At 41.9% G+C, this 12440-nt stretch overlaps 1 protein-coding gene across 2 annotated transcripts in view; it reads right to left on the bottom strand.

Annotated features, from left to right (window-relative positions):
• Window positions 1-12440, bottom strand: part of epha4l (eph receptor A4, like) — a 52118-nt gene that overhangs the window by 17655 nt on the left and 22023 nt on the right. For both annotated transcript variants that reach the window (XM_040130519.1, XM_040130520.1), the window contains exons 4-5: window positions 10398-10553; window positions 3473-3808 (exon numbers count right to left, since the gene is read on the bottom strand). In XM_040130519.1, the coding sequence (XP_039986453.1) occupies window positions 3473-3808; window positions 10398-10553 (492 nt within the window). The remainder of the gene's footprint in view (window positions 1-3472; window positions 3809-10397; window positions 10554-12440) is intronic.

Below are 12440 nucleotides of genomic sequence, written 5' to 3'. Positions count from 1 at the left end.
AAAAATCACCCTCCCAATAGAGTAGTGGAGTTCGTGAGGCATTTTTTGTAGACACTTGTGAGGTTTTGTTTGTGCATGGAACACAGTTTGTTGAGCGGGCGAATTTGTCTTTGTGAGCATGTTCATCACAAAATATTTGCGCAGCGAGTAGAAGCTGTGGTCTGCGGGAGCAGTTGAACGAATATGCGGTCAATTACAGTTTGACATTAAAAGAGACAGGGGCCGCGGTACACATGTGGTTGCCAGATTGGAGCCTGGTTGCCAGATTGGAGTCACTCAATTTTGCTGCCGTTGAGGAAAAATAGCCAAGGAGGGAGCCGTTTTTCAGGGTGTCGAGAAAATGGCTCCTGCGTACAAGATCCCCCCCCCCCCCATAAAGCATGCTTCCATCTCCTCAAACACATTTCCACATGTCCGTTTGTCCGGTTTTCCAGAGAAATGGAAACTCACACACGTGCTGACAGCCGTGCCCACACACACACTCTCGCATGAACTAATTCACTAAGTCACCTAAGCCTGCCAAGTATTTTGTATCGAGACATAAACACCTTTCACTCTGACTCTCTCTTTCCCTCTTTCTCACACATACACACACACACAAAGTGCTTGATCCCGTAAAGGGAGAAAAACATCCATTTACAGCCAGGGGTCAGTTCAAAGCTTGGACATCCCGCCTCTCTCTCTCCCCTCCCTTTCAACATGCAGTATGGGTGAAAGGGTTACAACCCGGCTGATTTATGACAGTGGAATTGTTCATGGCAAAATGTGGAATTTGACCTCCTTGTATAGAGACACACACAAATGCACGCCTAGTCACAGATTCATACACATGCAATCAACAACACTTATGTCTTAATTTTTGTCTCCTAGCATTTATCCGCTACCTTCATCCATTTTCCTCTCACGCAAAGCTCCATGAACGTTCCTTCTTTCCAACTTGCCTACTTCACTTCTTGCTTTGTAGCCGAAATTTGAACTTAAATGGAAAGGCAGTGGCGAGGGTGTCTTTTCCACAGCGCTTATAAATCCTAATAAATCTATCATAATAAATGTGTAATCCACGGTGTCTGGATGAGGGGAGGCAATACAGAGAGAGGGACAGCCACAGATGACTGGCTGGATTACCAGCGGCTGAAACCAGATCTCCCAAAGCCCCTACCGAGCATTAGCAGGAAGAAATCCAATCAGTCTGGAGCTATTCTCTTTAACACACACACACACACACACGCACACAAATTAGAAGAGACATGCACAAATAGAGACACATAGAAGACATTGTTTGAGGGGGGAAATGTAGATTGTCTCCATCAATGAGCATACAAACATTCTGCCTAACACATTTTCTCACTCGTAGGCAAGCACGCACACACACACACACACACACACACACACACACACACACACACACACACACACACACACACACACACACACACACTACCACACACACACACACACACACACACACACTACTGGTGCTTCCAGCTGCAAGCTTCATATAACTAATCCTGGGGAACAGTTGTGAAACATGCAACAGTGATGTGCCAAAGGCAACATAATCTATATCTTAATCTACAATTTGAAGTCTGCAGATTAGCCTCGAGCAACCTCAGGGGAACATCACTGTGTGTGTGTGTGTGTGTGTGTGTTACTATGTCTTTGTATGAATCCATGTGCACAACTGCGCATCAGTATGACCATACTGACGTGCTATTACGAACCCTCAGCCTGGACTCAAGGGTGTGCTCCATTACAGCTCCCACACATGCTGGTCTGGCAGGACTCGCAGCTCTCCCACAGGCAGCGCATCCATTCATCTCTATCTTCCTGACCCCAGCTGATAAATCAAGCCACCGTGTCCTTAAATTGCCAGTCCAAACCCTACACAAGATATTCACTTTTCCCAGGGACGGAAATTAGTGATAAAAACAACTCAAAAGGGCACTTAGCTTACCACCCAAGAGCAGAGCAGTAAAGAAGACCAAGGTAATGATTGGCTATAAGTGGAGGAGAGAAGGGAGGGATGAAGAGAAAGGGCCAGGGTCATAAAATCCATTTGCACAACAACCAGTTACAAAATGGCTAAATGACAAAACAACAGGAAGCTTTGAGCGCAACCCCAGGCTAGAGGGCTCTTCTCCAGTTCTGGAGGACAGGCTGTATTCATGAGTGTATTCGACTAGAATAATTACGCACACAAACACACACACACAATCCAGCAGCATTTGTAATGAAGCCTCCACAGATCAATACAACTCATCTAATTCATTAGCTTGAGAGCTAAATATAGCATGTTACCCCTATCTTCAGCCCAGGCTTCTCTTGCCTAATTATGCAAAACTCAAGTGAAATATTGGAGAAAATAATTTCCCACTGCAGAGAATCTATCATCCTCCTCAGTAATCACCCAGCCTTTGCCCAATTTATTCACAGCTTTAATAAACATGTTTTGACATGCAGATTGCCCCCCCAAAAAGTACTTCAAGTGCTCTGTGCAACAAACCTGTGCTCTGCATCAAACATAAGTCTGCACACACATCTACAAAGCCACTGCAACATACACTCTGTCCTTCATGTGCACAGACAAGTCAAGAAACTTACTTGGATTAGAAAGCAAACCACATGAGATGTCCTAAACTAGCAAAAAATCTGTATTTTAAATAATTAAGTTTTGTAAAGTTTGCTTTTAATCAGGTTAATCCACTGCTTGACAAAAACAGTCACAAGATCCACTCAGTGGCTGCCTCTTCCAGGGTAAAAAATTAACTTTTAATCTTGAATTTAATTAATAGTTAGGTCTAGCAACTATAGCTATAGATAATCATAAGCAGCATGGTTAAGTATAATTTAAAAGACAGTACTCGATGTATTGTAATAAATAATTTTACAGATGCCTTCTAGCCAATCAGAAATGCCTATTTTCTATGGCCATGATATAAAGGGACAGTTATGTTTAGTTATTCCCATTAGTTTTCCCATTAGTTTTCTCTTCTCTATAATTCTTACCATTCAATAATTCTTGCGTTGGGATGAGGATCCTCGCAAAGCCAAATCCATATATCTTGCGTAAAACCATGTATTTTGCGGTCTCATTGGGATCCACCATTTCATAATTAACAGGGTTAAGAAATATATTGGTATGTTGATGTATCAGAAATAAGTGTTGACCTAGTCAGATCAGCATGACACTTATTTATTGTTGAATTAATCTGTGCTACAATGGTCATAAATGGGAAGCCTTTAACCTCCACTGATATTGCACTTTGAAAGAATATTGAATTCTCGCACAAAATATTAGCTAACTACAGCTGCACTTCAGGGCAAAGATGTCCATTATCTGGCAGATTGTCACATTATCTGTTATGAAGATGACTTCCATTAATTCAGCTGTTGGAAATAAATACTTCCCCTTGTCCCTGTTTACAGCATTTTTTTGCCACCAACTCACTCAAACCATGTCTGATTATCTTACCAGCCTGGTTGGTGGTGACGGTCACCGACACAGCCTGTTCTGGCCCGGGGCTCTGAGGCGAGACTCCGTTCACCGCCCACACCTCAAAGGTGTAGTTGGTGTGGGCCTGCAGCTCATTGATGGACACCCTGGTTCCCTTCAGGCTCAGTTGCTGGGGGCTGAAGTGGATGCCGTTACCACAGGGTTGACAACGCCGGCCATCGGGCCCGCAGCGCTTACACACCACATTGTATGTCAAGTCCTGGCGTCCTCCTGAGCTCCGTGGCGGGCTCCACTCCAGGTTTACAGAAGTCTCGTTTACATTGGAGATGAGGTGGACAGGTGCTGATGGAGGACCTACGGAGGAGGAAGAACGAGGGAAGAGACGATGTTATTACCAGTAGTAGTTAGAAGCCAAATGCTAATCAGGTACAGAGTTATACTAGTATTTACTGTGGTTACTGTTGAAAAATGAAGTAGAAAGTGAGGCATTATTTCTGTGATCACCTGGAACAGGTTTTAAAAAAGAATACAAAAAATTGCTGATCATAATATTAATAGTAAGCCTTTGGTAATGTCTCCAATGGCTTTTGTAATTAATTTGTTCCATATATACATATAACAAAGATGTAAACATTTAATTGACTGGGTTGCCCATTGATTTGGAGCTGAGGCTTCTTGAATTCCCTTTTAATGTCCTGTCCATTACAGTGAGGGATGATCCAATTTCACTTCAGTTAATTCAGCAAGTTAACTGAAATCCAATAGGCCAGCAGATTTCTTTCCCATTCATATGCCAAATCAGCTGGAGGTGGCAGAGACCCCAAGCCCGCTGCTAACAGCGGGGCTTTATGGCACCCACTCAATAGCTTTAGACAAAGTTTGCTTTGGACCCTGTTATTAGGTTTCTGCTTTGATGTACAACCTACCCTCTGTAGTTCTATATGTGAGCAACTCCACAGATATGGGACACAAACTCCCCTGCTCGTCAATCCCAATTTACATGTCAGCTCTATTGTAATGAATGTGTTTTTTGCGTTGTTTTCAAACATAAGCGGCGGTAATTGACTTAACTCTCCCTCTCTCTTTCTCTCTCTGTCTCTGTTTTCCCTCTCTAGCTCACTCTCGCTCTGACTAATGAAGCGCAAGCGAGCGGGCTGGGGGGATCGATGCTTGGTGAAATATGAAAGCTAGTCAGTCCACAGACGAATCATTTCACAACGGAAATTAATTATAAGTGTTATTTTTGGAGGAGCAGAGTGGCAATGAGTGATTTCACAGAGACACAGAGAACAGCAGAGGGGACAGTGTGTAGGAGTGTGTGCACATTGTCACCCAGGGAGGAATAAGTGCGGTTTTATGCATGAGCATTGCTATATTAATGGAGACGTGGTACTACGACTTCACCTGTGATGCATGCGTCTTCACAGGACACTCATACTGTATATGTGTGGACTTGAGCTACATAGGATGCCAGCATTAGCATGGCAGATTTTGGTGAGGCTGAGAGGAGGAGAAAAGAGGGAAAAGGCAAACACCGTCTGTTCATCCAGGAAGCAGAAAGCCACTGATTAGTAAGGAAGAAGCAGGTCTGGATGGATGGATGGATGGATGGAGGCAGGAAGGGGACAGAAATAGATGATGGCAGGTGAGGAGAAGGGTCTCTAACTGAAAATGACCTAAAGGGTCGCTGACTGCACAAGACACAGGCAATGAGATGAAAGGATGCAGAATACACTGTGTTAATATTAGCATCGCTCAGCTTCGCCTACTAACCGAAGCCTTCGATGAAAACCTATTAATAAATTCTCATTAAAAATTGTGATAAAGCACTGTCAATGACCCCCCCCCCGCTGCTTTTTCTCCTCCTCAACCACTTTCCGCCCTCGCTCTTCCACCTCATTCTCCCCGTCCGCTTCTCAGACGATGGGAACAAGTTACAGATGGGGTTTCTAAATTAAGGTGCATACACTCACTCATCATTGTAATGGTGCCTTTGTCAGTGAGCTAGGTTCAACTAACCTCTACTACCTTTTAATACTCGATAGTGTGCTGTCTGAAACATGCTATAAGGCTATAATTCAGCTGTTATCTGGACTTAAGGCAGCTTAAACCAAAAAGAACAAAGGTGATATTAATGTTTCTGGTCAATGACTGAGAATGTGTGTTTCTTTATCCTAAGTAAACTGATCATGTCCTGGCTCGAGCTTCATATTTAACATACAGATATGAGAATGTTATCAATCCTCTCGTGTAACTATTCCTATTCTATATTAAGAACTATTCCTTGTGACAGTAATATCCTTAAAAATATACCAAGATATTTGAGTGTGTCTGTGTTGGTGGGTTTGTTTGTTTGTTGCTATGACAAGAGTTGCAACAGCGCTATATAACTTTATGACTGTATAAAGTCTTAAACATATTCCACCACGTCAGTGCTTCTCCCTACATTCCACACACACGCACACACAAACTACCTTTGGCTGTACCTGTCGCACTCTCCCAGAATGCACCGGTGGGAACAAGGGAGCGTGGGAGAGCTGTTGACTGTGACTGACACCCCGTAATTAATCCTGGGGGAGAGAAGGGCGGGGGGAGACGGCAGTGCAACGCTCAGACAACCTTCATACAATGTTAGCCCAACATGGCCTTATAATTCAAACACTCCTTATGGGTGGAATCCAGGGGGAGACTTAGAAAGTTTCTCTTGGACGGTTGGTGATTTGTTTTTCCCCTCTCTCCTTTTCTGTTCATTTATGGCCTTGTAATTTGCTCAGAGCCTTATATCTTTCTTTCCTGTCACGCCTTCACTTCAATGTCCTCCTTCTTTAATCTGTCTTTCTCATTTTTCCTCCACTCCCATTTTCTATATTTCCTCTCTGCATGCTCCCACCCTCTCCTCCTCTCCCCTTTTCTCCTCCTTTCATCCCTCTCTCTTTCTGTCTCTTTCTATCAGTGATTGTTAGCCGAGCGCTGCGCAGGGCCGAGGTAGTTAGCAGGCAAAATTGGCCGGAGCACCAACCCTGCTATTACCATCCGGCTGGGATTCAATCAATGGTCCCCTCGAGTCCTTCCCACTCTGCGTTCATTCCTCACTCCGTCCCTCCCTCTTCCTCCATCAAACCACCACTAAGAAAACTGGGGAAAATCTGAGAAATACATCAGGAGCCAAAAGAAACCCCAAAATGGAGAACACCCCTTCCTTATGACTTGAACACGGTGGAGCAACCAGCTCCCACGGGTGTCTGTCCCTGGTCCTCATTTCTGCCCTGTGGTGTGTGTGTGTTGATACTCACCCACATGTATTCATGTGTATTGATGATTTTGCCCTGAACATATTTTAATTCTGTATACTAAACTGTAGCCTTATTGTTTTTATGAGATGTCTTATACCTTTTGAAATTCTCAAAAAATATTGAAGGTTAATTGAAATATAAATATTTGCCTATAAAGTTTACTATAACTATACACTAAAACTTAATGGGGTTTTTTTTTACAGTTGTCTATGGGTCTTAGGAGGCGTATCTTGACAAAAATTAAAAATGAAGGAAAAGCATCGCTACAAAAGTGATTTACAAGGAAGTATAAAATTAACAACACATGTAAGATGAAATAGGCAGCAAGAACAACAGAGGCAAGCCAAGAAACACAAAAGCAGGAAGGAAACATTAAAAATAAACCATAAAAAAGCGGTCAAAAGGTTGTAACATCAAAGAAAATTTCCAAAAATCTGTTTTTAAAAAGTGATATAACTCATTTATCCTGCCAGGTTCCTTAGGCAGGTTGATCCAAAGTGTGGGAGGCAAACAATTGGATTTTCTCTTGTTCTTAATCTATAAAGCAAGTGTTGTCAAATACAGCACACATTAATCGCCAATCAAAGGAACAATCACTGCAAATGAGCAAAGATGCAAGAGAGGCACTGACAGACAGAATATAGCAGGAGGAACGGGCCTGCACACAGTCACACAGACAGAACTACACAGCATCCAGTTTTAATCATCATCTTGCATCGCTAGACCCCGAGCTAAGAGAGGGGAAAAGCGTTTTCAATTACCTGTACGCACACACTCATACACACACACACACACACACACACAGACATGCTCCCCAATTACCAGAGATGCTGGCTCTTTCCCAGCCTGACCTTCAGTAAGTCAAACTGGGAAATGACTTTAAGAAGGTTTTTTTTTCTTCATCTGCTCTGTTCATGATTCTGAGTGGGTTTTGAGAGAGAGACCGAAAACAAAATGCGGATGAAGAGGGATGTATGAGTGACAGCTGTAATTACATTGCTCTAACATGGGGGTGGGAAGTAAAAAAAAAAAAAAAAAAAAATGCACAACGAAAGGAAAACAGCAGACGACAGACAGGGTGAGAGTTCAAAGATCAAATGTTCACCAGATGACAAGGCGGGGCAAAGGTCGGTGAGAGAGTCCGGCTAATGTTCAGTCCCTTACCATGGAGTTAGGAACATAGTAGAAATGGCATAGCAGGGTCCTATAAAATCAGCCAAGTAATGAGCTTTGACAGCTGTTGCTTGTAGCAGCTATGCTCAGATGCCATACTGACTAACAGGACAATGTGGATGAGCTCCAATCCCATCCATTAAAAGGGATGTAACTCAATATATGAATTATGTGGCAAAGTAATAAGTGGATGGGAGGGTGAGTTAGTAGTAGGCCTTATGTTTTTTTTGTTTTTTTTAATTATCTGAGGATGTATCAATTTTATTAAAACTAAACAAGAATTATAAACAGTTGAAACTTGTATTAAAGAATAAACAATACAAAAACCAATGTTAAAATTAGGGTTTGAAAATATAAATTTTTCCTCTCTAATTTCTGTTACAGGAGGGTAGTGTTTGCTGAAAATAATATTACATGCTGAAAAGTGTCTTTTTGCAGCAGGAAAACAAAAATCTTTTTTCCAGTCACTTTCACACTGGTCTGATCCCTTTTAAAATAAGTGTGTTTGCAGTAAAAGCTGCTTAATAATGAAAATAATGAGGCCTTTTTAGTGTTTAAGAAAACTATAAACTCCCACATTGCTTACATGCCCTAGAGCAAGACATTGCAGGGCTGCAGCTACTATTTCAGAAAACTGTGAAACATAGCCATCACAGTTTCCTAAAGCCCAAGGTCATTTCATCAAATGTCTGGAACAACAGTCTAAAACCCAAAGAATTCACCTTACTTAAATGTGAGACAAGTTAAGGCAGCAAATTCTTGGATTTGAAAAACTCATCAAATAACAACTTAAGGTACGTCATAAACGTTTCACAGACGTTTTGGGGTCAAGTGGTCTATAAAAAGGAAAATAATGTCTGTTGATATGGACACTATAAAATGGGACAGGGATCAATAGATAATGTAATGAAGTGACTATATGTAATTGGCTAGCTCTGAAAAGTACATGTAGTGTCAAGTTATTCTTTAAATATTTGGCATACATGATTAATCAATTATCAAAATAGTGATCAATTAATTTTATGTCGGACTAATCGATTAATCAACAAATCATTGCGGAACACTGAAAATTGCTGCTGCTCTCTCATGTTCCTCTGACATTAATACATTAAAAACCTATACATTTTGCACATTCATGAAAGCAGAAATAAAGGAAAAACAGTGTAAAAATATCTCAGCACTACCAGAATTTAGCCAAAATTCAATCAAGGGTTTGACAGATTACCACAAAACTCAAGTACAACACCGACTCATATTCTTGATCATGAAAATATTCTACAATAGAGCGTTGTTTATTGTCTTGCGTAGATACTGTGCAACAGGCTAATAATCAGTTTTGTTTCTGCTTTGACAGTGAAGAGTGTGTGTGTGTGTGTGTGTGTGGGGGGGGGAATTTCAGGGGTGCTCTTCAAATTCAATAAACTGTTCTGCTGAGTGAGTGAGGAACTTGACAGATCATTCAGGCCAAGTGGCGAGCCAACTATGAGCTAAGCAATTTAACAGTTGTTTTGGTTGTTAAAATTGCTTCATGACACATATGAAAGAATGAATGCTGTTATTTTCCTGGGAAATTTAGGACTGTGTGGTGTCTCTCTGTTTGTGTATATTTCTACCAGTACAAACTCCCTGTTCCATGACTCAGAGAAGGAATGAGGCCTAACAAAGAAGAAGTATCCTTATGTGGCAAGATTGTTAACAGTATTTGTTATCATAGTCATGGTGAGTCGGGGGCAGGATTGGAAATCCAGATTCACCAGAGGTTGACTCAAACAGCCAGACAGAGGAAAGTGAAGACACACACTGAGAAATATAACACTGAAAGTGTTCCTTCAGCTTGATGCATTCCTTTAATTGGTTCCTTTTTCTCTCTCCTTGGCACCTTAACCCTCTTTCTCTAACGACATCTTATTCATTCTCTGTATTCATCTCCAGCTTTCCATCTGCCCTTGTTTTTCCAATTTTTTCCTCACCTCCCAGTGTCTCTGCTAACATTTTATCTCTATTTGTCTTTCTCCATTGTTTTCGCCCTTCTCTGCTGTTTTGCAGTCTCTCTGTGGAAGACTGAATCTGAGATGCAGCGGTGTAATACCCTTATTAGTTCTCTGTCACCGTGACTGATCACCAAGTACCACCTGGAATCAAAAGACACCTATTAAACCAGCAGCTGCGTGCTTTATATGTGTGCAGAAAGACTGTCTCTGTGTGTGTGAGGGGATAATTCAGGTTGACATTGCATGATAGAGAGAGAGAGAGAGACAGAATCTGTGACTATGTTAAGGTGAAGGCAATCACTCTGTGTGTGTGTGTGTGTGTGTGTGTGTGTGTGTGTGTGTGTGTGTGTGTGTGTGTGTGTGTGTGTGTGTGTGTGTGTGTGTGTGTGTGTTACAAATAGAGTATACAGTAGCATGCATAGCAAGATACATTAAGCTGTTTACAAATCCTTAAAACAGTTTAATGTCATGTATTCCTGTACTTACGGGTACAGGGCATGGATGCTGGGTCGGTTTCCGAGCGGAAGTATCCCTTGTCGCAGACGCAGGAGGTGGATCCCTCCCTGACGGAGTAACTGTGGAGCGGACACTTGGAACAGGAGCCATCAGTGGCCAGAGCGCGGTAGTAACCAATCTTACAGGCTGAAAGAGAACAAGGACACAGAGGAGGGTAGGTTTGATTAGATGTGACGTTGACATGCAACATCGGCCAAGTATTGCTTTCACCTGAAATACAAGTCTATCATGTAAAGCACGTTTATAGTAGAGAGAAAATTTCTAGAGAAAACACTGAGTCTACAGCCATGCAGCCAAGCACATACTTAGGTGCAGCTGTGCTTTCAGCTAAATACTAATGTCAGCATGCTAACGTGCTCACGCAGACAATGCTGATGTTTAGCACAAGTGATGTTAACAGTTTTACTATCTTAGTCTAGAGAGATTGCGTGCTAACATTTGCTAATAAAAGCTGAGACTTATGGGAATCAAATCAGTTTTGCAGGTATTTAGTCATTAACAAAAGTAGCGGGCAAATCAGAATTTGAACCAATGGCGCTAGATGAAAAGTCAGGGGATCACAAACGTTATTACAAGTCATACTGTGGGGGTGCATGACCATCTTTACCAAATGTCTTGGCAATCTGCCAAATAGTTGTGAAAACGTTTCACTCAAAACTGCAAACATCAACCACAGGAGAAAAAGTGGGCTACAACACATTGCTTGCTTACTACAATACATTGCTTAGGAACAATGAATGTCTGTACAAAATTTGGTGCCAGGCCATCTTGTAGATGTTGAGATATTTCACTGGATGTGTGAAACTTGTCCAGACCTGTTGATGTCGCTAGAAGTCAGGTCAAAAGTCACCAAATAAGGTGACACATTAGGAATCATCATCTGAGGACCATGAATGTCTGGATAATTAATTAGTAGTTAATTAATTGATAGTTAATTGAGATTTAACCAAAGTGGTTGACTGACCAACAGAATGACATCGCCATCTCTAATGAAAATTCCTGCAAATAAATATGGAATCTACAGTACAACCAGAATAAGTATCGCAAATGAATTTGATATAAGTGGCTGTCTAAGGTTTTGTTAATACGGGGATTGTACTATAGCATTGCACTTGACTTCAAATAATGGTTTGCCAATGGAGGAGAAGAAAAAAGAACACGGGCATCTCGCCCATTTTCTCCCAATTAGCAACAGGAAAACAAAATGTTGCCCAAAAGCTTCTTCTTCTCTCCCCAATTATTCCTGCTTTTCTCTTCATTTTTTCATCTTTAATGCTTTCTCCCCTTTCTCCTTTCTCACGAACCTGCGTTCTATTATCAAAAACAACAGAACAGGAGTAAAGGGTGCGATTTCCTCTGACAAAAACAGAAGATCAAATAGCTACTGCATGTCTTTCTCACAAATTCAAGCTATGCTCTATTGGCAAGACTCGGAGCCACAATGAAACCGGAGCTGTTGGCATTTCAGACCATTTAAGAAACAAGTGCCACCACACTTGGCACACCAGGAGCTCTGTCACTCTCACAAGGCCTTACATTCACAAACACACCTACACACACACACCTCAATCTGAAATGGTAACCTAAGTGAAACTTTTCCTACTTTTGGCGACAGTGCTCGTCTTTCTTTTGAGTGACAGTTTGATTGGAGGGCTCGTCTTTCAGGGAGTTTCTCCCTCATCTATCCATTTCTATAATTGCCAGGGAAGCCTAACGGAGTTATATTTCACCCCCTGAGTGCTGAACCAGAAGAGGAGGACAAAAGAACAATTCTGTGAGAGGTGCAGCGCAGACAGTCGCGACACTGATTGGACCAAATAACCTGCCAATCAGTGAATCTGCCGTGTGCTTGGCACCGGGCAGAAAATGTCATTGAGGCCGGAGGGTCGGTGGTTTGGGTTTTGGTAGAGTGGGCGATATGTGTGAATGTGTGTGTGTGGGTGTGTGTTTGTCTATCTATTTTGTTATGATTTAAAAAGACCCACTGGAGACAAATGGGTAAGTTCATACCCT

This window comes from Xiphias gladius, chromosome 7 (assembly GCF_016859285.1).
Source record: "Xiphias gladius isolate SHS-SW01 ecotype Sanya breed wild chromosome 7, ASM1685928v1, whole genome shotgun sequence".
Taxonomy (NCBI): Eukaryota; Metazoa; Chordata; class Actinopteri; order Istiophoriformes; family Xiphiidae; genus Xiphias; species Xiphias gladius.
This window is presented reverse-complemented; position numbering and strand designations above follow the sequence as displayed.